Source organism: Oreochromis aureus, linkage group 7 (genome assembly GCF_013358895.1).
Source record: "Oreochromis aureus strain Israel breed Guangdong linkage group 7, ZZ_aureus, whole genome shotgun sequence".
In the NCBI taxonomy this organism is placed as follows: Eukaryota; Metazoa; Chordata; class Actinopteri; order Cichliformes; family Cichlidae; genus Oreochromis; species Oreochromis aureus.
The window spans coordinates 45,575,760-45,602,829 of NC_052948.1; the positions used below are offsets into that span (position 1 = coordinate 45,575,760).

At 37.2% G+C, this 27,070-nt stretch overlaps 1 protein-coding gene across 6 annotated transcripts in view; it reads left to right on the forward strand.

Annotated features, from left to right (window-relative positions):
- Positions 1–602: 602 nt before the first annotated feature.
- Positions 603–27,070, forward strand: part of znf618 (zinc finger protein 618) — a 43,059-nt gene continuing 16,591 nt past the window's right edge. For 2 of the 6 annotated variants that reach the window (XM_039614894.1, XM_039614899.1), the window contains exons 1-6: positions 603–845; positions 920–1,005; positions 10,666–10,984; positions 13,025–13,102; positions 14,016–14,060; positions 26,103–26,192. In XM_039614894.1, coding sequence (XP_039470828.1) covers positions 10,693–10,984; positions 13,025–13,102; positions 14,016–14,060; positions 26,103–26,192 — 505 coding nt within the window. In that variant the 5' untranslated portion in view covers positions 603–845; positions 920–1,005; positions 10,666–10,692. The remainder of the gene's footprint in view (positions 846–919; positions 1,006–10,665; positions 10,985–13,024; positions 13,103–14,015; positions 14,061–26,102; positions 26,193–27,070) is intronic. The other 4 variants (XM_039614898.1, XM_039614900.1, XM_039614896.1 and 1 more) reach the window with 3 other exon arrangements.

Sequence of the window (27,070 nt, forward strand, 5' to 3'; positions counted from 1 at the left end):
GTTGAGGAGGTAATTTAGCCATTTAAATCAGTTGTACTGGATCAAGGACACATCTAAAACCTGCAGGACACCGGCCCTAGAGCCCTGGATTTGGACACCCCTGCTTTAAACAAACCGTGCTGAGACACTGCAGCAAACGTGGAGGATATGGTGAAAATTACTGACCTTGCTGTCATTGTTTGTCAATACTGACTTTGATTTTTTTTAATTTTTATTTTTTTTGCTTAACTGCGTGCGTTAAACAATCAGCATCTTTATAGGTTTAGGAAAAGGGAGGGGAAAAGACGTGCAGCGAATAGCTCTAACTTTTCTATCGATTAATATTAATTCAAGCATCTGGAAATTGCATCATTTATGTGAGTTATAGTTAAGTTAAGTTAGGTTATAGACAGTGATACGCATAAATAATTGTAAGATAATTCTGCAAATAAAGCAATCATGACACCGTTCAACATCACAAGGCGTCTGCTGTTATAAAACTTCTTCTGAAATGAGAATATTTTCCTCTGCGTAATTTCCAGTCGCTTTTCCCCGTGTAACTTCACAGTCGGCCAACATTTTTTTTCTGTCTTCTTCCCAGACTTTTTTTTCTTTTTTTTTTTTTTTTCACTTTTTTTTCATGTGGGCTAATATACAGGCCGGCACTGCAATTTCGGAATCTGCCCTTGTATATGGCGGACGAAAATTTCCACAGGAGGAACCGCAACACAAACCCCCCTGTGCAAGGCAGAAACCGAGAGCTTGCACGGACCGACCAAAGCTCGGCAAATTCATGACTCATTACGCCATTACACTTTACTAAAATGTAACGCAGCGAATCGCGGAGGGGGGAGAAAAACGCGGAGGTGATTTTTTTTTTTTTTTTTTTTATCATTTTGAATTTCTCATAACTAATTCACAATTTTTTTTTGTTTTTGAGGAAGCAGTTGTGCAGTCACCTCTGGTCGGGGAGGGAAGATTTCTGGAGCGCCAGCCTGTTTCGCATGAGCTACATCGTTTTTGGAGGTATGTCAAACCGCTGTGTTCTATTTTTTTAATCCTCCGTTAATTCAGAAATCTAAATTTTTTTTTTCTTTTTTTAGAAATTTCAGTAGCGACTGTTAAGTTTCGGCTCCCTCCACATTAGCAAACGATAGCTGCCTGGCATTAAACCGGGGTGCAAGCTGTGGAGCCATCAGAAATAGACCTAATCTGTTGATGTTTTTTTTTCCTTTTTTCCCCTTTTTTGGGGGGAGGACTAAATTTTAGCAATGAAGTTTCTGTTGAACTGCTGCTTAGCCGTGTGTACACCCAGTTCGCTCGCATATATGTGTACGCCACCCATGTTTAAAACACTGTTTATTCGGGTAGAGCGAAGGGGGGGAACCGGGCGATAGTGGCAACATGAAGGACGATGAGGGGAGGAACAATCTGAAACACAAAAACCTCCTGCAGCCATGTTTTGTGAATTTTTTCCTGCAAATTTGAGCAGAGCTCCGGAGTTGCTTCCCTGGCACTCGCTTAACGCTGGCATTACTTTTGTGTCGCATTTGACGGCTCGCTGTTCGCCGTTAGATAATAAAGATAAAACGCCAAAGTGTCGTCATGTCAAAATACATTTCGACTTTTTTTTAATTCCCATTTTTTTGAAAGATAGGAGGAGGAGGGGGGTTGGAGACCGGGTGCTGTTGGCGCCACCTGTAGGCAGTCATTTTGAGAAATTAGAAATTGTAACGAGACTAGATGTGAGTGTTGTTTATTGAATTGTGTGTTAGTTTATCCAAACGGAGGCGAGCGATTACATGCTTTTGAAATCAACAGAAGGGATTAGTGTGTGATTGAGTCACATTAAGATGAAACAGGCAACGCGTTTAGTGTTTAATTTCTGCAAAATGGTCCTTTTTAAAGACTCTTTTTTTTTTTTTTCTGCTGTGCTGTCTTTTCTTGCATTCAAGTTGCCATTTAAGAAATTTTGCACTTAAGTAGCCACCAACTCTACTTCTGCTCTTTCCTTTGGTTTATTTTTATTTGTGTTTTTTAGTTCCTTGCAAGTGTGATTTAATAATGAGGTACAATTTGTACTACTATTTCTAAAGACTAGAAATGTGTGAGTGAGGGGAAAAAATAGCTATCCATAGTGAACTGAACAGCACTGGAAGAAGAAAAGAGCATGTCAGCATAATTTGAGGGCAGGAAAAACAATCACAACCAATGCCTTTGCTGTTTATATTAATCCTGCAGACGCCAAACAGTTTCCCATCCTGCGTGGCTTGCTTTTTTTCCCCTTTTATTATTTTAATGTAAGGGAAACTGCAGAGGCCATTTTGCTGTGGGTAATTTTAATGCTGACCTTCAAATCTGCATTCATTCGATTCAGCGAGCTGGCGGAAATTGTATGGGTGGTATGCAAAATCTGGGTGTAAATTCTGACCTTTTGCTGCAAAAGTCTAATCAAAATGCAGGAGTTCCAGTTAAGGCGCAGAATTGAAGGGGGGCAACCAGTGTCATGAGTTTAATAGGGTTGGATCGCTGTCTTTCTTCAGTGATGGGAATGTTTTATTTGCAGAATACCTGAAGGACCAACTAATAAGCTATAAAATACTGAAGAATAATGGTGCACTGTTGCAAAAAAAAAGAAGGGGGGGAAAAAAATGATTTGAGGATTGTATTCTAGGAGCGTTCTCATTTTAAGTGAGGTAGGAGGAATGCAGGTCTGTCAGTACTTTAGATGAACAAAAGCTTCGTTTCATTGAGGGTGAATAGTTTGGATGGAGAGGTGAAACTTGTCTCTTCAGGCTCTGATGAACACAAGATGGTGAGGGATCATATCGCAGCCTGTGGGTTACACGGTTTGAAGTATACTTGCTGCTCTGATTGTCATTAACTTGGTACAGAGGTTTCGCTATCCATTCAAAGGGCAGGCAGGGCTACTCTGAGTCTCTCTTTGATGTCCATTTCTTTCCTTGCAGATGCATTTAAAAAACCAAACAAAACCACACATCTATTTTTTAGAACACCTTATGTTCTCCTGTTTTCTTAGTGGCATGTTGAAAATGTCTGAAAATGGCTTCAGTTAAATTAGTCTCCAGGGAATGGCTTTTCAGGGGTTGGAGTGCTGCATTAAAAAAATTCTGTGCATTCTGCACATATTTTTCCTGCCTCTTCCTTTGTAAAAATGAACCTTATTGGTTTCATGAATAATGCATAGGGATGTTCAATTGCTGCAGCAATGAAAATTAGGCCTGTTTACGTGCAGTGGTTATATACACAGAAGCTCTCTCTCTCGCTCTTTTTTTTCTTCCTTCCTTGACCGTTTCTGAAGGTAGAGCAGAGCCTGAGTAGCTTTTCTCAAAATACAAATTTTCAGCACAGCAAATCTCATTTCTTTGAGTGAAAAGGGGAGGGGTGAAACTCTGGTGGGTTTAATGAATCCATAAATCACAATAGTGCCAGGTTTGCTGCGCCTGCGTCAGTGTGCAGTGTAATTTTGATTTTCATCAAAAATTTAATCTGCCAGCCTACAAGGGTTTAGCAGCAGTCCGGATGCAGCCCTGAATTTCTAATTTTAGGGGCCTGATCTTTCAGGATTTATTTTTGTATAATTCAAGTCTGCTTTTCAATATCTCATGTTATTAAATTTTAATTCGTGGCATTAACATATAGATTGAAAAGGTTTTTATGGTTTTTTTCTTTCTTTAGTGTATGCTGATGGAATTTTACTAGACGACACAGTTTCTTTTTCCAGAGCATCCTGTGTGTGTATGTGTAAGAGAGGTGGTGTTGGGGGGGGGGGTTTATCCATTTCTCTGCATTATTGCTTTTTCAAAACATTGGTCATACACCATCTTGGAAGACATTTATTACAGAGGACAGAAAACTGTGCTTTTGATTAAAGAATCGAGGGAAGCAAAGCCTTTAGTGTGAAACAGGTTTTGGTCAACCCTTGCTCTTGGTCACTGAGTCTACTCTGGATAATACAAACATGGCAGTCAAAGCAGTGATTGAAGTGACCCCCCACCCTCCCCACCCTCCATTCCCCATTTTAGCTGATTCCTATTTTTAATCCCTCCAGAGTGGAAACATTTTCATAGGCCTTACACAAATTTGTATTTTATATTTGGAATCTCTCTTCCAGTCTGCTTAACATGCAGAGCAGAATGATTTTTGCCAAAAAAAAGGCAAGGTATAATTCAAAGAAAATCTCCCTAGTTTTGAAGCACAAGATGTGTTTGCTTTAACCAAGCACAGTGATTGATTTGCTACATTGCTGTGCAGAGGCAGATACTGTACTGCCCAAATATAGGCCAATTATTTTAAGTACCTCATCTAAGTAGTGAATTCTGAACAGAGGTATGTCCTAGAGATGTTTTCCTTCTGTGCCTAACCTTGTTTTTTTTGTAGCCCTAGATGAATGTAGTATGGTGATAGAATGGTTAATCTCTATTCGTTGACATTTTAAAAACAAATCTGAGGCAAATCACAATGCTAAAGCTAGTTTAATAAATTTACATAAATCACAAAACAGGGGATCCATTTTTACTTAACCTGTCTGTTGCACCAGTGCTTTAGTTTTATTTTTTGATATCCAAATGGATTTTGATCATTTCTGCAACTGATCTATTTGCCTTTCAGTCCAGTTGGTTTAGTTGGTGCTTTGTCTGTGTGAAACATCAACGAAATGTGCATCTGGTTTAGATTTTGTCCTGCCCATGTGTCTGTAGGTTACAGTATATCAGAAGCCTCAGACGATGAAACTCAGAAACATAAGGCCAGATGGCTAATTTTGCATATTGACTTTTAATTAGAAGAAAACATGCCACAACAGACATTTTATATATTCAGGGTTTGCATTAAAAATGCTGCACAGGAAATATTACATGCATGACTGAGGGATTGATCTAATAATAGATGTGTACTTGCCATCGATTCATTTGATTGCAGATGACAAGTCGGTTACATTTAATTTCACAATCTTTATTTTAGCTGACCACATCTCAATTTCCACCACAGCAGGGTAAACCAATCTCAGTCAAGAGGCATTCAGTATTCAACTCAGTAAAGAAAAAAAAAAAGACACTTTTGTTATAAAATTAAAAATGATGTCAATCAGCAAGACTTGAATTTTTTTTTTTTTTTTTTTGTTAGCCGTTAAATTACTTTGAACAAACCGTGCCAACAGACTTCCCTTGAAAGTGTGCTTTCCACAAGTCCCTGACAATAAAGCTACAAATGCAGCCCTCTTAGCTGGTTGTAATGGCATTAGTTTTTAGATAGACTCATGTAGGTATCAAGCTTAGGGGTTATGGGGCTTCTAAAAGCCGCCTAACTCAATCTATAAAGTAATTAGTTAGGGATGTATCCAGTTAGTTTACTAGATGATAAATATGGCTCCCCTCTCTAGTAAGCAACAGAAATGGTAGCTGGTTGAACTAATAACAATTTAGATTTTATTAAATGCCAGTTAACTATTAGCTCTATGATCTTATGCAGCCACCCACTGTTAGAAAGGCCTGCAACAAACATTATACATAATCAATGTTTGGATAGTATGTGAACTTGTACATTAACTTGTGCTTAATTTTGACTGTTTTGGGAGTTGTTTTTTTTTCTTTCTCTTTGGAATTGTTGATTCGTCTATCCATTCATATAATGAATTTAGTAGTTTTCAAACCTCTTCATCTGTTGCATATTTGATTGTGTTGTAAAATTAATTTTAATAAGTTAAAATGATTTATAAAAAGAAGCTAAACTGAAATATTTCTGAGAAGAAATCATAGCATTATGTCAGTAGCCTGTTTGGCAGCATTTAGTTTTCTTCACTGCGTCTCTCCATTTTCACACAGTCGGAGGAGAGAAGTCTGTGTGAATCTGGCCTTTGAATAGGGTTACTTGAAAGAGACCTATTCTGAACTCATCCAAGATTTTGAATTTCTTTCACAACATTTATTTTTGTGCTCACCAGAATCATTTAGTTTTTAGGTTTTCTGTCCGTCTCATTCTTGTGGACACAAAATCTTGAGGGACAGTTTCTTCAAACTGGGCAGAAACAGTCACTTGAACTAAAGGATGACTTGATGAAATTTTGGTAGCCAAAGGTCAAGGTTACTTTCGTGTCACATCCATTCCATTCTCGTGAATAGACAATAGAAATAATGTCTAAAAGGAATTTCATTTCATCTGGTCCAAATGCCTACTTGGACTCAAGGAATGACTGATTTACAATTTAATGGCCAGAAAAGATCAATATCACTGATCTTAGAACAGAAGTGAAGAATTCATACATTAGTGCCGACAAAATTTCACATTAATGCCTAATGAGATAAATCTTTATATCTAAAAGGTCAGTTGTCAAGTCTGGACATGGTTGGAAAACACACTTTGTATCCCTCTGACAACAAGTCAACCACCAGGCAGTAATTGTAGCTTCCTCTCATGCTTCTTTTAAATGCCATTTGGCAAACTGGGCTGTCATAGACCATTTTATTTCTGGGTGGCTGTACCTCACCATATAGCTGTGATTGATGTGCTGCTGACATGGTTGTCCTTCCTGAAGGTTATCCCATCTCTGCAGATGACGTTTGAAGCTGTGTAAAAATGACCTTTTCCAGCTTTCACTTTGACTGGTCTTCAGCTTCAGCAGGAGTCCTTGTGATTCTCCACATCTTACATTTCAGATGCTACTGTAACTCTACTGTACTGTTTTCTGGACTTTGTGGATTTGAAGGCTTGGTTTTTGTCCTGATAGTGTAAAATGTGGGACCTTCATGTTAAAAGGGTATTTTTCCTCTCCACTGTGGCCAAGCACTTGGTGAAGGCAGTTGATGTTAAATACATATGTTGTGACTTGGAAGAATATAAACTGAACAGAAAATAAATTCTGTCATCACCATTTGTGTAGGTTTTAACTTTATCCAGCCAATGAAGTTTTTCAAAGAAAGGCTAAACATTTTTCTCTTATTACTTATAATAAGGAACTTATTTCCCTTTAAAGACAAATTCATTAAATAATAACCAGAAAATTATATTTCTTTGAAAATAGAGTGTTTGTTGAACCTTGTGGCATATATTTGTTACATTAATTAAATATTAATTTGCATATATGAGTGTCATATTTGCATTTTGTTTTTGCAATTTATTGCTTAAAGATGCGTTGTGCAATTTATTTTGATTTTTCCGGGGGAAAGACATTATTCTGATGATGTAGGAAGTCTCAAAAACTCACAAAAGCTCATGTATCAAATGTGATGCCAACAGTACAGCAGGGAAGATACAAGACAGCTAAATACCCAGTGCCCTGTCATTAGCATCCCTGCAATCTGCCCACCGACAAAACAGCATGTCAGGGAAATAAACTTATAGTTAACAAAATATAGATGTCTGTGTTATGCTTCTGTGGCTTAAGAAGCTACTATTGTGCCCTCGACGTAAGTAATTGTCCTGACTTTCCGCTGGTCCCTGACATCCACTTGCTAAAAATATTTTAGTTACTGCCCATTTCAAATTTCCATGCAATGTAAAGGGGGATTGCTTTGATTTGGTCATACCATAGCATGTCCATTTATTTTTCTTTTTTTCTTTCTGACCTCTTCCTCTGTGCTTTTCTAGTATGCTGTGGGTCATTATCCTCTTGTTAGGTTCACTTCTGTTTCATCTTTAACTCTTGCACAGATGGCCTTACTTTTCTTTTAAGGTGTAGTCCATACTTGAATTAATAACTGCATGTTGCCCTGTCCCAAAACAGGAAAGCATTTCCAAACCATAATATTTTCACTATTATGCTGTACAGTTGCTATATTGTTAGTCTCCTGAAGAACCAGCTGTTTTTTGTCTGTCCCAAAATGTTTCGTGTTACTGTAAAACTGTGTTTGATTCGTCTGTCTGTACTTCTAAACAAATCATCCTTCCTAATAATCGGTAGGTTTCCCACCAAAGCAGCTTTGATTTCGATGCATAGATTTTACCCAGCTCTCTGAAGGTGTTCTGTAGAACAGCAGATCTCTTATTTCCTCTATTTGTCAGTTGGGTTTTCCATAGATTAGCATACCTCACATTTGCTCAGTCACATTGAGATCTGGGAACTTTGGGTCAAAGTCAAAAACCACAACTCTTTGTCATCCTAGAACAGTTCCTGGACGTGTTTTGCTGTGTGAGAACGATCATAGTCATGATAAGTGAGGCCTGAACAATTAGGGTGTTCTGAATATAGATGGTATGTGTCAAAGTAACAATGACAGGACACTACCTCTCGTTTACCTTCTTCCTGTAGTTCCTCAGATTAATGTTACTCAAACACCAAAATGTCAAAATGGTGAAAATGTAACTCGCCTGATTCGGCCACCACCTTTCATTGCTCTGGGGATCAGTTCTGGGAATCACATGTCTCTTAAAGGTGCTTTTTGTGGTTCACATGATGTCTCCCAACTGCTCTTTAGCTATGCAGTCCTATATGCAACACCTTCTGAAACCTTTCAGTCAGAACAATATTTTTAGCAGCTTCTGCTGTTGTATCTCATATTTTGAATGAAACTACAGTGGTCAGCCATTTTAGAAATTCACACACAGCTTGGCTCTTCTGAATGTTCTGAGTTTCTTATGCTTGTAGAATTAATATAGACATTAATATATGTGCTGATGGACTGAATAAATTTTACTGGCCAGTCTTGGAAAAATTTGAGTTGTTTGAAGTTTCTCACAGAGGCATTAGTAAATTAAATCCAGATTTGAATGCGCCCACAAATTTGCTTTGTATAAATGCCTTAGAAAGCTCTGTAGCTCTTGACATCACACCACACGGTTCACTAACAAAGAGGACCACCAGACTCTGGAAGGTCCCATTGTGACTTCCTCTACACATTAACTTTCATGTGGCTCTTGGTTTTTGTTGTTTATTGCCACAGTCCCTTTAGCTGTTGGGAGTGTTGTCAAATAAATTCCTTTCATATAGTGTGTCCACAGCTGTTTTTTTTGAAAGCTTTAAGTTTTTGATGGCATGGCATGACACGACACACTTAAGTAGCAAAGATACCACCAGATCCCATAAGGTCAGCCCTTTGGCTTCCTATAGAGGTTCTAATAATTTGCTGAGGCACTAGCCCTAATCACCTGGCTTGTTAGATCATGTCCTAATTTTATATACAGTCTGTGTAGAGTATAGACAACAACTTGCAGAGACAGAAATTGTTCTTTTCAATGCTGCTAGTCTGTACCGATAGGCATATATCATTGTTTTTTTTAAACTCTTGCTTATTGTGAATTGATGTATTTTTGGTGTAGACTTTTGAATTTTAACATACAGAATAAATTAATGAAGTGGTAAATTAACCAGTATTTAGTCTACAAATGCTCTATATATGGCTTACACTTGGCTAATGTGCGTTTTGCTGCTGATTTTGTCCACGGCATTACATGGCTTTACTTTCTGTGTCAGTGGGTGCTCCTGTCGTTGTGGGGGCGTTCCTACTTCTGTCTATTGTAAGTAACATATTAACTGTACTGTAGATCAGAGCCTTATACAGCCCCACTTTACAAGAAACTGAACTATTCCCAACTGAGTGAAAGCAATCTTCCCAGTTTAATAGTAAGACTTGGAAAAAATTTGAAAGAAATGCGTAAAATGGGTTTACTACAATTCCTGAAAGTTGCAGAACCTCACTGCTGACAAACATGAAAACTTTAACCATAACATAATAAAATGATCTTTGTTGTTGACCTGTATTATCTGCCCCTAACAAGTATTTAAATAATTAAACCAAAAAGCTATATTTAAGTTTGTTATACAAATCCAGCTTGTTTTATATAAAGATTGTAGGATATTGACAGAACAAGTGAGCTCAAGGGTAATCTTATAGTTTGATAATGGGACTGATTATTTACTCATTTATTAATTAAATGATGGTTGATGGTTTACTATCTGAACTGCAAACCTCAAATGTTTTCTTGCCGGTTCATAGGTCTGTTTGCTGAAGCTTGTCAGTAGTGTGTCATTTCCAAAGAAAGGTGTATTTCATCTATGAAAAGGCTTGTTGTTGCTGCATCGGTGTGCTATTATTAGAAGACCAATTTTCCCTCTTTCCATAATATCACTCATCCTGGCATAACTCTGTTTTGCTTGGTTGCATTTGGAGCACATTCTCTTGACAAGGCCTTTTATGGCGATGTGCTGAAGTGGCAAGTTGTGCAATTTAGATATTTTTGAAATTAGAGCATTTCAGTGCCACAAGGCTGCAGAATTTATGCCTTCAAAGGTCACTTATGATCAGTTAAGCCACTTTGTGTTAAAATGGACTGTTTTCCATTCTTAAAATTTCACTGCCACTGAAATATTATCTGTAATGTCTCCTATACCCTTGAGTTAATGCGGCTCTTGACTGTTTTTAGAAAATGAGTGGTTTTCATAGTTTGGGTCTTCTTTTTTTTTGAGTTGTGTATTTGCCAAATGTGATTTATTTTTGGGGAGATTTTTCTTCTACGCTTAATCAAATAAAATCTGACATCCAGACAGCTTTTTTGTTTTATATTGAGTATGTTGCCATGGTTTCTTTAAAACAACACATTTAAGCTGAACCTGGCTGAGCTGGTGTCACGCTTTGATACTATATACTGGGCTTAAGGTCGTACCACAATAAGGCGTGTATATTCCTTTGGGGCAGTAAATTCTTTGTCTCTCTGTTTCTGTTCCTCATACAGAAACACAGGCTCAGAGGAGGTGGAGTCATGAGTGCACAAGAGTCACCCAATCCTGGAAAGGAGCAGGCAGAGGGTGGGAGCGCAGCCACAGATGCCCCAGCGAAGAAGACTACTAGTTCACCACCTGTCACCGTAAAGAAGGAGCCTGGGACGTCAGAGACGAGCAACGGGAAAGTCAGTGATCCCAATCCTGCTGAGATCTGTGTTGTCATTGGAGGAAATGGGGGAGCAAGTGGCGGTGGATCCCGTCGAGCTCAGTCCGAGGGTATGTTTGCCCTTGGTACTCCTCCTCCAACGAAGAGCACAGACTCATGCATAGGTGTGTGAATGTACATGTGGACATGTCTGTGCATTTGGTGACAGCAGTCTTATCTGGTGTCTCATGACCTGACGTTACTTCGTGGCTGTTGAAAACGGCAAAAAATGACATTTAAAAAAAAAAAAAAAAAAAAAAATCAACATCTGTCTCACATTTTATAAACCCTTTACTGGTTAATCAAGGTTATTCACGAATGGCCCCTAAGAAAACATTGACTGGTGTTGTAGACGTTATAAGTAAGTAATTTCTTTGACCTCCATATATTGAGGTGGTAAAGGTAGATAGTGCTCAGATAACACCACTTTACATGCATAACTATTGTACAAGGGAAGTACAATAGCTATATATGAACAAGGGAAATTCTACAAGACAACAAAAAGAGGTAGTCTTGAGTTTTGTTTAGGGTTGCCTTTCATTCTTTTGTAAACTTTTGTAAACTGGAAATAGTCACATGATGATTGTTGTGATTGTTAGTCTTACAACAACTGGCAACTTTTTGGAAGAATATTAAGGATTTCAAAATAAGACGTTAGAATTCAGTGACACAACAAACTAGAGATGTATAAATTTACTTGAGTTAAAGTTAACACCTCTTAAATCTGTCAGTTCCAGCTAGCTCACCTATATTGAAGATTTAACCTTTTTTTTTTTTTTTTTTTTTTTTTTTCTTCTTCATCCTGATGTTTTTGTGTATTCTTGCTAACAGACAAATGGCACTGAAAATAAATCTCCACCTTTAGCCGAGGGATAAGATGCATGGTTAGTTGGCATGTACAGATGTTGTGACTGTCAAACATTTAATTGAAACATAATCGCACTTTCAGGGTGTACCTGAGCATGGAGCATTTTGATGAAGCAAATAAATGGGTAGAAATTAAAGATGGCTAGTTTAAAGTGAAGGGTGCATTTAAATGCACCCTTCTTCGCTAGCCCTAATATCAGTCTTTGCTGAAATTTGTATTCATATATAGGCAGCAGGAGGTAAAAGACCACACTAAATTTGATGTATGATAAATCTAAATTCAGAGAATGTTAAAATTTGTTTGGATTTTTAGGAGAATATTCAAGAAGGAAAAAAGGAGGCAAAAGAAAATATTAGGTGGTGGAGAAGATGACCATACGTTAGGTTGGCCTGTGTGACTGAGGTCCATCAGGAACTCCCTGGCAACTTCTGGTCTCTAGAGAAAATGTATATTTGTACCTTTTGAAATGTATTTGTTACAGTTATAAGGCACAATTTGTACTTGAGAGGTGAACAGTATTTGTTTCTGGTTTTCGTCGTGCTTTTCACAGTTTCATAACAAGTCCACGAGTAGTTGGCACGTTTATGCAAGTCATTGTTTTCCATGCATAGTATGACCAACCCCAGCAATCTGTTAGCAACCAATTACGAGGTTTTAGGTGCAGCACCATGTACTGCTGTGGCCAATTTTATCTAGAGACTGCCTGCAAAACTCTAGCAACCACTTGCCAGGTGTTTTGGGACTTCCCAACCACCTACCAGACTCTAGACCTGTGTAACTACAGGCTTATGTAGTTTTCACATCAAAAGACAGCAACCACTTGCTGATTGGTCTACCAGTGGTGGGCAGAGGGGTCCCCAACTAGTCACTGTGTTTGGTTAACTACAGAGTTACGTAGAATTACACGAAAAAGTTTTCCACATTGATTACTTATAAAATTTGATCGGATCTTTATTTAAATCAGTTATCAGTTCTACTCCACTCCCTCCATTTGTAGAAAACCCAATTGTAAGTAGCTTCTACAGAGGTTATTGGTACAGGAAAGGGGGATTAATTTTGTCCTACTTGGACTGTAAGTCATTTTCAATGTGTTTTAATACAGACATGAAAACTACAATTGTTAGTGTGTTATTAGTCATTCTATAAATATTACTTGGATGAAGGCCAGACCGTATTTCAATTCAGAAATCCGGGGAAATCCCATATGGTTCTGAACTTTTTCTTACAAGCCTATATATGTGACCCTGATAGGAATCACTTTATTTTTTCTGACACTCTGTTCTGAATTTTCTTGCAGGTTCATATGTATGTGGGGTATGCGGGAAAAAGTACAAGTATTACAACTGCTTTCAGACACATGTCAGGGCGCACAGAGGTAAGAAGCTGCTATTTATTAAAAAATGTATTTGGTCCTTTATGTAAAACCAAATAACTGATTGCTGCACTTTTGCTTTTAAGAATATAGTCCAAAGAGTATTCACTTCCTCAGCAAGAGGCGCGCATGCACTGCTTTGACTGGGAATTGTTTTAGAATTGATTGTGTAAGTCAGTTATTTTTAGAGCCTGACCAGCGTATTGGCGGGGCTAATATGGTGAATATATTATATTGCCCAATAAATGAAAATGAAGTCAGTAAAGAAAAGATGGAAGAAATGTCCCTCAGCTGTGATATGACTGTTGATGTTGCCTAGTTTGTCCATGAGAAGGTACTCTTCAACTTCCTTGTTAGGAAAACGTGTTTGTTCTTGTTTCTGATGTTTCAGTCAGCTCATCTGAGCCGCGAGATATTAAAATATGATTATTTTTTCTTTAACTCTATTTTTGTCTTAGTAAGGACTCAACTAACTGTGAATAACAAATGTAGGGGTCTAAAATGTGTCTGAAAAATTCTCCAATACATTTTAAGTTTTGGGGTTTTGGTATTGGTGTTGATTTCAAAAAATTCTGTATTTTACGCTGTTGGCACACAAATCAACACAACAACCAGGCTAATCTGAGCAGAGTTGGGCAGAGGGTGTGTAAGTAATTCACAACTTGTTCTGACAATAAAACAAGATTATTTTTAAACTCTGATATATGCAGGTTTTCAATCACCAAATATTGGCGTCAGTCTTGAGATTTCCATGTCTTTGAGGCTGTAGATATATTAAATTGGAGCCCAGGTTGGAAGCACAGAGCACACATTAGCAGCATTTTTTTTTTTTTTTCCTCATGGAGCTGCAATTTTTTATTTATTTTTTATTTATTTTTATTTTTTTTTTTAAATTGATGTGTTTGTCTGTTTGTAGAATCAGAGACCATGGTTGCAGATGGTCTACCCCAAACACCCAACAGTGAGTATACTTCTGCACCACCTGCTTGTTACACTTTTTTTTTTTTTTCTCTCGATAGGGCTACCTAAGATGTTTTTGACCCTCATTTTCTGACACCACCACTTCCATTTAGCAGAGAAACATGAAAATGTAAAACTGAAGACTAGCCTGAAGGTAGTATGGTTTTACTCTTCGAGTGGCGGTATATAACAGCCACCAGGACCTGCGTTTACTAGGCGTTCCAACATCACAGAAAAGTTTGATTAGGGCTAAAAATACTCATACCTCAGAGTAATACTTGAGTTATTTATAAATCTTCCTACACACACTTGGCATTCATTACATGAACGTGCACATCACTTTAGAGGTAAGGTATAAATATGGCAGAAGGGGGGAAAAAAAGAACAGTCTTTATGCACATAGATCATAAGTTTTTTCTTTGTTTGTTGTTTTTTAAAAAAAAAAAAAAAAAGCTGTATGAAGAGTATGAACACAGTGGAACTAAGGTCTGTGACACTGTTAATAAGTAGGCCAGTGAGGCTTCTAGGCAAAGGAGTTGCTATTAGATTAAATTCTTAAGAGGATGAAACATGCTGTAAAGCATTTTGGTTGATGCCGCAGATTTAGACTTTAAACTTGATAATGACTGGCATATCAATTTAAAAGTGCATTTTTAAATATAGATTTCTTTCTATGAGCAGTGTTGGTGGCCCCAAAAGAAATTGGCAGGAGCCGATGGTAAAAATAAATGATGTTTAATGATACATACAGAGTGGTTCCCTTAGAATAGGAAAATAGATTCACATATCAGTGATTGAAAGAAGTTAGTGTTTTGACAGCACAGTGAAGGTGTGGCATTATTATGACTTAAAGTCTATTTAACAACAAATTCACAGTAGTTTGTGGAAAACAAAACCAGGCCAGCTTAGAAGTCTGGATTTCCTGTAAGTGTGCTTTGCAGAAATGCCCTGTATTGAACAAATGTTTGCACAAGAGTATTTTAATAAGCAAAAGACAACACAGGCTGTAGGACTGCGGAGGAGTTGTTGATGTTTAAGAGTATTTCAGGAAAATTGCTAGAACAAACTTTGCATAGTTCTGATTAAATGGTGTTCAGCCAAAAGCCACCCTGTGCTTAAAAAACAACATGCAGAGTTTGGTGGGGGTGTGTTGCCTCAGATACTGAAGAGACACCAGAATAACATTTACAAGGTCTAGTTTTAATAAGATGGTTTTAAATACTCTGATTCCCAAAAATGCAGACTTGTGCTATGAGTCATAACAATAAAAATAAAATCAAATTTCCAAAAATTTGTAAATAAATTTAAAAAAAAAAGTGGTTGATGATTTGGAAATAATTAAAATATTATCTTTATTTGAAAATTGGGGACAGATTAGTGATCAAATTGTTAAAAAAAAAATCATACAGACAAGAAAACAGAAATATTTTAGAAATCAGTGTAAAAATTGTGTTAAGCTAAAAATTATATTTTTATGTATTAGACAAACAATAAATTAAAACAACTAAACAGCCCCTGTTCACATAACGAAAAAAAACTTCATATTTGTTGAATACTTGTTGAATTCTTGCATTCCATTGCATCTTGGCATTGTTTTTATGTACTTATGTTCATTCTCTCTTTTTTTTTTTTAGTTGACTTCCAAATAGTTTCTAGCTTTTCCCAGATATTTGCTTTGGATGAAATGCTTGTGAGATCTATCTTCGAATTTACTAAATTCCAAGTCTGTTCTATAGATTTTAGTCTGGTCGTCGAGAACTTCAAATTCCCTTTAATTGGTCAGATAGTCTCTGCACAGTTTTGACGTATGCTGGAGGTGTTTTTTATTTTAATGAAATGAACCGATGACCAATAACTTTTAGTCCAGATGGGATTCCATGATGCATCAAGATTTTGTGTAGACCTTCTCATTCATGGCTGCTGACTTGGAGTAATTTGCCAGAAATATCCAGATGGAACCACATATTATAATGGAATCTCACTGCGGGTGCTTTGCATCTAGCATCATAAAGTTCTCAGACTCTGTGCAGACATTAACAGTCTGCAGCGAGTCAAATTTGGACTTGCCGGTCCAGAATACCTTCGGTCTTACAGTCATTTAGAGTCCGGTTTTTGTGCTCTCTGGCAGATGTTTCTGAGTGTTTGCAGATTTCACATAATGGCTTCTTAGAAGGTATTCTTCCCTTTAAGACAGGGGTGTCAAATGTACGGCCTGCGAGCCACATCCAGCCCACGATACAATTATATCTGGTCTGCAAGATCATTATATATGTCAATTAATGGCCCGTCGATATGTGCGAGCTAAGTCTTCAGCCCTGCTGAGAATCCGTGCAGGCACGGATTTATTTTAATGGGCACACCATGCGGCCAATCATGTGCAAACACAGATTGGGATCATACCATTATGTGAAAAAAGAATGAGAGGCAGATGTTCCGAAGATGGCAAGTAAACTGGTACAGGCCAGGTACACAGAGAGATGGGGGAGCTGGATTTAAATGCAAGCATGTTGGAGAAAAGGTGAAAAAATGAGGAAAAATGTAAACTGAGCACCATCTGGCCTCATTTCAGTGATACACATTGATACCTGAATGTGTGCTTGAAGCCATTTATAATCATTAACTTGTTTGATTCACTGCTTACCACAAACGAGCACAAGCATAGTTTTTGGACTTTTAACTGTATTTTCACAAGTTAAACAGCTTATTCTACTGATAAAAACCTCCCCTATGGCCATTTATACTACACAAAGTAATTAAGAAATAAACAATTAACCTGTTGAACCCCAATGCCCCTGGTACTGGAGGCAAGCGAAAACATCTGGTTTAATGGGATGTACCGTCAGATCTGTTATTTAAATATAGACCCGTGTGGTGTCCACAGAAACGTTGAAATCTCAGCTGGAAAGCCCCCAAAACCATTTCAATAATGTCCAACAGATAAAACGGTAAACGATTAAAGAGCAGGTAAACAGATTCTGCAAAAAGATGTTAACACAAAGCACGGATCCCTCTGTTCATCCGACAACACGGAGATGGCCTCTCACAGATTCCAAAACTGCAGATTTTGTCACTGTGACCAAAATTCATACTAACCACCAGCACAAAAACACATTTAGAGTTAACTTCGCTGTCTTGCTTGCATGATGAAATCGCACTTCCTGCACAGTTCTCTTGCTCTGTGTACTTGGAAACCAGTTTCCCATTAAAAAAAAAAATCAATTTTCTGCCTTATTAATTCACTTATTACATAGAAAAAACCCAGAAGTTTCTATGTTTCACTTTCTATAGATATTTCAGGTTGTTTTTTTTGTACGACTACAGTTTAAAAACTAGAAAGTCTGGACAATGCAGATAGAATAGTTGTGCTGACAGATTTCTTTCTTTGTCACAGCAGCTTTTTCTTCATTGTGTAGAAAAACGGTTAAATATCTAACTTATTTACACTTACAGAAAGTAGAGTTTCACTGGTCTGGCCCGCTTAAGATTAAAGTGGGCTGTATGTGGCCTGCAATGTAAAACAAGTTTGACGCCCCTGCTTTAAGACTTATTCGTTCAGTACTCTACCAGTGTTCATTCTTGAGACCTTCTCAGACTCTGATCTAGAAGCATTTATCTCTGCCTAAAGATCATCAGTGTCCGTCCTTCTGTCTGTAGTACTTTAAATCTAGAGAGCCCTGAGATGTGCTTCAGTCAACTTTCATTTTCTGCCTCTTCCTTGGAACATTTTGCAAGTATCGGTCTCTGTAATCAACTCCAAAGAATACTTGACTGCACTGTGAGAACACTTTGTCTCACCCCGTTTGTCTTAAAGACCATCCAGCATCACAGAGTGCTTAAATGCGGACTCTTTCCTTTTTCAGTGAGTTCTTGATGTTTGTACTATTCTGAGCAGCAGTGAGGAATTTCAAACTGAATTCGTGTTTTTACTCCCTAAATTTAAGCTGGCACACTGGACTTCTCTGAGAAGTCAGGAATTAATCAAGCATAACACTCAACCACAATTTTTTTTTTTTTTTTTTTTTTTTTTTTTCTGCTCATGAATATAAGTACATAACTATAATTTGGCATCTTAATCAAAAAATAATAATATACTCTGTTTTTTAAATGGGGTCATTTTGATTCAAGCACTATGTGGGGGGAAAAAAAATAATGATAGGGTGGCCTTTTTGCTGTTGGTGTGCATTGCCTACTTTTAAAAAAGAGAAGGCAACAGTATTTCTGGATTAACAAGATCCAGACATACTGTTGCCTTCTCTGTGGATTTGTGAATGCAAAAACCAACAGTGATTAGAGTGGTTTTGAGTAGTGCAAACCCATGAACCCATGCAGTAAGTTGCACTGCAGAATGTGTGTTTTGCTATTTTTGTGTTGGTTTTTGACCCTTTCCCTCCTTTAAAGAGGATTTTTTTTCCCCCCCAGATTCTCTAAGTATTTTGACATTATGTACCATAACTGGAAAAATTCCCAAATTATTTTCAATTTAACATACAGAGACTTTCTTAACTTGCTGGTTTGACAACACTATTTCAAAGAGTAGAAATAAGGAAAGGGAGTCTTCTGCTTATATTAAGTGGTGCTATTTCTATAACCAGTCATGTAACAAATAACAATAAATTCCTAGTAAATTCTTCGTGTTATGGTTACACAACTATCTTTTGATGCCATTGCTTGCACAACACATTGCTTGCAATAAATTTAAAGTGTGCATACTCTTGAACATAACTGAGTACTCCTTGTGCAACATGTCTTAAATTCCACATGATTCCATATCACTTTTTGATAACTGCATTACTTCTAATTTCAACAGAAATATATTTACTGTTTAAAAAAAACAGCTGGGATTTACTATATTAAAAATATGCAATCCACAGTAGCAAGCAAGATTTGCATTTGTTGTTTTCTTCCCCCCAATACTTCATACATTCTGCAGCCATTTCATTAGGTACACATTGCTTGTACAGGTTTGGACACCCTTTTACAGAAGTGCCTTAATTCTTGACACAGATTCAGCGACATTGTCATTATAGCATCACACAGTTGCTGCAGATTTCTTGGCTACAGATCCAAGATAAGAAACTAACGTTCCACCACATCACAGAGGTCGTCTATTAGATTTAGATCTGGTGACTGTGAAGGCCATTGAGTACAGTGGACTCAGGTTCAAGAAACCAGTTTGAGATATGTGAAATATGAGATGTTATTGGTAGCGTGTGTGTGTGTGTGTGTGTGTGTGTGTGTCATTCTGTCTGTAAACATGAAGTTTTGAATTGATTCTGATAAATTGTAAGAGTGTGGAGTGGGCTCATGTTAACATTAAACTTTAAAATTTGTCTTTCTTCACCCAAGTTCTTCAAGGTCAACTGATTGAAAATTGACAAAAAGCCTTATCTTAGAAACTATGATTTATACAAGTTTGGTGTGTATTGTCAACATATAGAAAATACTATATAAACATGACATTTGACCTCTAACCTCTCCCTTCATATCCACTGAGAGAACTGCTGCTTTCTGGATAGTTTCCCTTCTTTGTAAACTTTTGATGGTTGAGTGGGAAAACCCCAGCGGATCAGCAGTTTCTGAAGTGTCAAATCAGCCGTTCTCGCACCAATAACTGTACCGCATCAAAATGATTTAAATTACCTTTCTTCCCCATTTTGATGCATAGTTTGAACTTCAACAGACTATGTTTACATATCTAAATAGCTGAACAGATTTTTGTGCTAACGAGCAGTTGAAAAGGTATAGCTAATGGACTAGTGAGTGTTCATTAACCTTTAATTTTTGATGAGACTCTATCCTCTTTGGCATGAAGGATACCAGTGTTGAACAGAGTTTTCAGGAGTTTTACCACCAGAGACCTTGGATCCAGCTGCTTGAGGGTTTGTGCTGTTCTACTTTTCCCACCCCAGAAGTGTTCTGTACTGTACTCTGCTGCTGCACTGGACACTGGAATTAACCACTATTATCTACTAAGTTTGATAGTTAGGGAACCTTTCTCTTGGGGAAATGACCAGAAGTCATAAAAAGTCCTATGAGCACTCACCTCATTGAGAGGAAAACCAGTAGCATGGACTCTTTGTGCAACATGGAGCAGATGCAGCTGTGATTCTCTAATGGTTACAGATGCAATCCAACATGTTGATGGGGGATTCTGTATATTCAATGTTACGAAAAAAATAGACCAGTTCTTAACATTGCTTACTTGTTTTTATGGTGGATCCACTATCAGTGTTCTAATTTATCAAAAGGACATACAGCCATCGGATATTTTCATCTTTGTCATCATTAAAATTCAGTTCAGTTTTATTAATATAGTGCCAATTAACAAGTTTACTTTCAGTTATCCCCTATGGCTATACCTGTTGTAGCAATCCCTTGCTACAACAGGTAGCTCTGGATGTTTCCTTTAACAATTTGCACAGTATGCCTTTCCTGATGCAATCTCAAAGGAATTTGTGTCGTCTCGTGAGATCGAACCGGTGATCTTTTGCTTCTAAGGCGAATGTCACGGTCACTGATAGAAAATATTCCGCTGATGTAACCTCTGGCCAGGAGTCAGTCAGTTAGTCAGTATTTTAATGTCTATAAGCACTGATGTTGCCATTTATAAATGTCATGTGCCCAACGCCTTCACACTTCCAGCATTGTGCTTCACTGTTGAGACTTTGCATTCTCCTGTTTTCACAGCAGACGTGCTGGACCCCATCTGAGCTGAACAAATTTATCTTGGTTTCAGCTGAAAAGTATGCTCTAAATATTCTTCAGGCTTTTTTTCATGTTCTTTGTCACCAAACAGCAAGATTAATCTTTTTTTAAGTAATGACCTCAGCAGTTAACGTCTAAGAAAAAAAAGCCCTTGGTTGATTCACTAGCAATGTCCTTCTCATTTTTCATGGTCTTTAACATAGAGGAAGGCTGTTGCAGCTCTGATTATTAGTGATACTGTACTGATTCTGTACCTTTTAATGCTAAAACTATGGTTTCACAGATTTGTTTTGAGCATCAGTTGTCCTGTATCCCTTTTTTTTTTTTTTTTTTTTTTTTTTTTTTTTTGCTTTGCTTGTCTTTACTGTCTGGAACCATGGGGCAAATTTTCAGATAGACACAACCCATTAATTCTAGTAAAAAAAAAAAAAAATTTTTTTACACTCACCTTTATTTTCAAAATAGATTTTATAATCTAATATAACAATCTAATAACCAAATTTCCCCTTGTGGGACAATTAAAGGATTATTCTATTCTAATATACTGTGCAAAGTCTTGAATCACCTCTCATTTCTTTATACTTTGCTTTTAAGGAGCTATATAGGAGCAAAATCTTTTTTTAATTAATTCATTTTTTTAAAGGTGTAATATGAAGAGGGGGGTCTTAACAGCCTACTGATAATAGTGTGCATCTACCATAATAGGCAAAATCAATATTGGTTGAACACCATCTTTATCCCTTCAAGTAAACTACACTTGGTGATAATATTTAGCTGTGTTTTCAGAGATAAATTTGTCCATTTATTACCCTGGTCCATTAGGTTTTGGATCCATCTTTTATCATCCAGTCATCATTGAATTAGAATACTCAGAAACATGCTCTTCATTTTCCTTCCATTGTTTTGTAGTAAAATAAATTCCTGAATTGTGTCAAAGTGTAATAGTATCGTAAGCAGGATAATGCAAATCATCCCTTGTTCTTTGCTGGGATAAGGGTTGAAAATCTTTTTCTCCCCTGCCAGATATATTGTGATCCTAATTTGTCCCGTTTATTGAATTGCTTTTTTATTTCACTTGGTGTTTGTGATAGGAAGAATAACCTGGTCAAGATGTTCATGTTCCTGCCTCAGCTTGGGATTTAAAACTCCTATTGTCATTCACAATTGTTTTGCTCAAGAGGCTCAAAATTATGGCATACAAATTTGTTCTTTTAAAGTTGATATTAACTCTTAAATATGTCACGAGGTATGAATTTCAGTTTCTTGAGTGGACTGCAACTTGTGCTCCAGCTAGTTTTATAAGTTTTTGGAGTATTCAGCTTGTAGCCTGAGAGAGAACTACAGGTATCCAAAAACACCAAGTTTGGAGTTGACAATGAGATAAAGATGTCATCTGAAAATCAAAAAAGTTAGTGTTCTTGATTGAAATATTACTTTATTAGTCTGTTGTTAGTAATATTAGATCATGTAGTAATAATAATAATAATACTATCTTGGGTCATTCCCTGACTTAGTTTGTAAGTGGATATGTTTTTAAATTCATTTAAAGACTTGTGAATGATCCCAAAGTTGTTTCCTTAAATCTCTCCAAGTGATTTCAAAACCAATAAGGGCCTATTGCACAACTTTGTCTAGTCTCTCTGCAGGCTGAAAACTTTTATGTCTCCATTTATTTTTAATTTTGCCTTTGGACTGTTTTGCCGAGATGGATACTTTTTAGTGAAGGTATTTTTGTATTGCTTTCTATAAAAATTTCCAGTTCACTGAAATGCTCTGTCTCCTACTGCTTGCAGTTTGTTGTGCTCAGTCACATGCAGAGTATGATGGACATTATCCTGCTTCTGCCTTTGCCAGATAAAGCTGTTCTGCAAGAAACTTGTTATTTGAGGAAGGAGGTCTTTGGTTCTTTTGGCCATGATGTATGTTAAAAATCTTATAATCTTGGTTCACAACATCAAGAGGTCAGTCTTAAGGATGGGAAACAGTAAGAAAGGGGTGAAGTATGCCAAATTACACAAGAGCTGGACTGAAAATCAGTGGCAGCAGGTCTGCAGGAGTCCAGGTTTAGGTCTGGCCCATACCCTTTCCTATCATTCCCCTCACCGTCTCTCTTATCGTCCTGTCACAGTGTACTGTCCTATGGCCATTTCAGCCAGTGGTGTTGGGCTCTTGTCAATTAATGGGATTTTGTACACAGCATCAGATTTTGATCCACCATGCAATACGATCTGGAAAGCATCTGATTGGCAGTGGCTTTATTTATCACCTCACAATAATGCCAGTGCAGTAAAAGCATACCTAGATGGAAAAACGGACAGAAGAACTCTATCAGTCATAGATTGGCCTCCTCAATGCCCAGAACACAAAATTATTGAAGCAATTTGAGATCATCTTGACAGAGAATGGCTGCTTTTTGTTCCAGTGTCCAAACAAAAGCTTTCAATGTCTTTCACAAAGCCTGAAGAGATATTCTGTGAGACTACTTAAAGAAATGACAAGAAGGTTTCTCTAAGTGAAGTTCAGATTGTGTTGGGGAATAATACCATATAGTGACTTTCAAGCTTGTTTATAGAGGAAAACAGAGTACAAATTCAATTTTTGCCCTGCGGTATTTCCATGTATTTTTACATGTTTCAGTAACCTGCTACTGAGTGGTACCGCAAGACTTTTGCGCAGCAGTATGTTTGTTTTTGTAAATATTTCCAGTTAATTACCTCTAAATACCTCTAAATGTTTGCTTGTTGCATTTATTTTGTCAGTACAGTGGTTTACCAGTTTACAATTCCTTTAGGATATGGAAAAAGTTGAGCCAGATTATTATTATTATTATTATTATTATTATTATTATTATTATTATTATTATATTATTATTATTATTATTATTATTATTATTATTATTATTATTATTATTATTATTATTATTATTATTATTATTATTATTATTGTTGTTATTACCTTTTTAAAAAAAAATTTTTTATTAAGGTGTATGTGTGAAATCAAACATGAATCAGCCTGCTTTTACTTAGCTTGCTTACTGTAGCTTAAAGAAAAGTTGCACTTGCACTGCCAGCTATGTGTCTGAAATCGGAAGCAGAAGGTCCTACACAGCTCTACTGTTCTGATTTTGTACCCCACAAACACTCACTATGTGCCATAGTGCTATATTAAGAGTTGCAGACACTGGATTGCACACCTTTTCGGATATTCAACTTTGTGTTTTATGTAGTTTGTGAGACACCTGCCAGTACTGAAGCTTTATTTTTTTCCACATTTGAATGTGTTTTTTTTTTTCCCCCCTTTTTTCTTTTTACACTTGATTATATAGTGAAATTCAGAATTTATTAACAGCCCTTCTGTTTATTACATCCTTGAAGTGCCTCAGGAATGCAGCTAAGAATGCAGCTGATTGGATTAAGTTCCCCTTGAGAACGGGCTGGAGAAAATTTAGAAGTTGTCACTCTGCTGCTAAATAATAAAACATTTCACATGGGTGTGTGATGAGGGGCCGTTTGCAGGGACAACGTCAGACATGTTATTACAGAGAGACTAAACCTGAAAGAACTGGAAAATTGATTTTTGTCTTACAATTCTTTGTGCTGTGCTTTTTATGCAACAGATTGCCTTCAGACAGCAGTTGACTGCAGTGTATAGAGGCACTTCAGTTCTCACTTGTCAACAGCCACCTGGCTGAACAATGCTTTACCCTGCTTTACACTTGGAAAGAAATGTCAGTGAATCCTACATAAAGAAAGATAAAAATAACAAAGTAAGACTAAAGTAACATAGGGCTGTGCGATATGACCAAAATCTCATATCCCGATATTCAGACATCTATCGTCCGATAACGATATAAATCACAAAAATGTAACATTTTCTGTAAATTCTGTGAATGTCGGGCAGCTCGACTTGCGTGGAGTGTTTCCAGCTGGGCGTCGCGTACCTGGAGTCGAGTGTTTTAACAGATGCATGAAACGATACATTTTTAGACATAGGTTGTAACGGCCGCCGTTTTCTTTGTGAGTATTTATTACACAGCGTACCGCGGGGAAAAGCCTGTTCTAACGTTTGAGTCTAAGGTTTATTTTTTTTAGCACCTGACGGCTCTTTTTTGCTTCTCATCCGTAAATACTCTGCATCTTTCACGTGATTCAGTTTATTTTGAAAAGTCTCAACAGGATCTTGAACTTTATTGTGAAAGGTTTATGTGGAAAATAAACAAGCGGACACGAGGTGGTTTTACCGTCGCTGTTGCTAACGACAACGCATAAAAACAAGCGCTTGTCAGTCTGTAGTGTGGTTATATTAAATATAAGAGAAAGAGAGAACTTTAGGAAATTAATATAGCCACTACAGTGACCATCAAAATAATGAAAAAATATTGCCGTAAACAGTTTATTTTGCGATACCACGAAACAAACAATAGCGTAAAATGAAACGATAGACGTTTTTATATCGTCATCCGATATATATCGTTATATCAAACAGCCCTAAAGTAACATTATATTGCACATTTAAACACTTTTGAACAATACATAATAGTATGTGTATAGTCACAGACTCATACGTTTCGATTAAAAAGAGATCTTCTTTTTAAATGTGTGAACTTGCTGTTAACTAATAATATATATGTAACTTTAACTTAGATTGAAAATGCAGCTTTCTATTTTCTTTGTGGGGTTATGTTCCTTTTGTTTATTTTTAGCTTTTGATATTAATGTTGTCATAAAAATATTGAGATCATTATTAACCTCTGGTCATTCCACTTAAAGGTGAAGGTTGTGTTTTTTTTTTTTTTTGTTTTGTTTTTAAGCCTCAATGAAATGACATTTTTCTAAGGTTATCAATGACATGAACTGAGAAAACTTGTGAGTTGTTGTTGGCATGGGATGACCCCTTTTCTCAGAGCTTTTCACCTGGAATTCTTCCCTCCCTGTTTGGATGCGCTGGAGTCCTATCTTATCCTGTGTACTTTAAACATTTTTGATAATTTAACCTTGTTTGTGTTGCAAATAAACAAAAAAACAGAAAAATAGGACCCCCGACCTTCAGTTGAAAGCAACCACGCACTTTGGAATTTGATGTGTGTTAAATCGCTCTGCGGTCCATTTCAGTTGGCTAAAATGTATGCCGTGTACGTGCTTGGTCCAACGTTCAGTTTAAGCCATTCCTCTCTCTTGATCTCTGAACTTTACACAGTCCATACATGTGTTGATATCCTTTAGTTTTCCCGAGCGTGTGTGTGTTTTTTCTAGCTAGCGTTACCTGAATTTGGTAATAAATTAAACACTGTTTATAGTGTCAGTGTTATTCATTGTTGGCTTGTTCCTTTTATCTACAGGTAGCTTCCGTTACTCCTGTGACATCTGTGGAAAGAAGTATAAATACTATAGCTGCTTTCAGGAGCATCGTGACCTGCATGCAGTTGATGGTAAGTTTTTTTTTTTTATTCAAGGACTCCAAAAAACAGGAGGGATGGCCAGTGTCTAAATGTGGTCTGCAAGTCAAGGGAATTAAGGGCCATTAAACTTTTAGAAGAATGAAAGTCAGCAGAGGCATGGCAGAATACATGTGTGTGTAAATGAGAGCAAGGCAGGTGGAAATGTGAAGATACAAGGAGCAGAGGTGAAGAGGAGAGTGCAGGCTGGGTGAAATGGGTGGAAAGAGTTACGTAAGGAAGTAAAACTGTATTTGTATAGCACCTTTCAAGATAAAAATCACAGAGCTTCACAGAAGCTTAATCATAAAAACAAAAATTAACCAAAAGCAAGTTTAAAAATGACTTTTTAGTTGTTGTTTTTTAAAATGAGACCACTGAGTCCACGGATTTCGAGCTCAAAGGGAGAATTCCAGAGTCTGGGGGCCAAAGTTACAAAAGCTCTGTCACCTTTCGTTTTCAGCCTGGATGGACAACCAGCAAGCCCTGATCACATGACCTCAGGGACCTGAGTGAGAGATGAGTGTCAGTGTGTCAGATTTGTGACAGAGGGATAGCAGCAAGAGTGAAAGGAATGATTTACAAGATGGTAGTGAGACCTGTTATGATGTATGGTTTGGAAACTGTGAACCTGACAAGAAGAGAGGAGCCCAAGCTGGAGGCGGCAGAGTTTAAGAGTGATCAAGAAGAACAGTTTAGGTTGAGCAGTTTAGAAACAAAGTTAGAGAGGTGAGGCTGAGATGGTTCGACCGTGTACCGAAGAGGGATGGTGGATATACTGGGTAAAAGATGTTAGGGATGGAGCGACCATGCGGGAGGAAAAAAGGAAGACTACAATGAAGGTACATGGATATAGTCAAGGAGGAGATGCA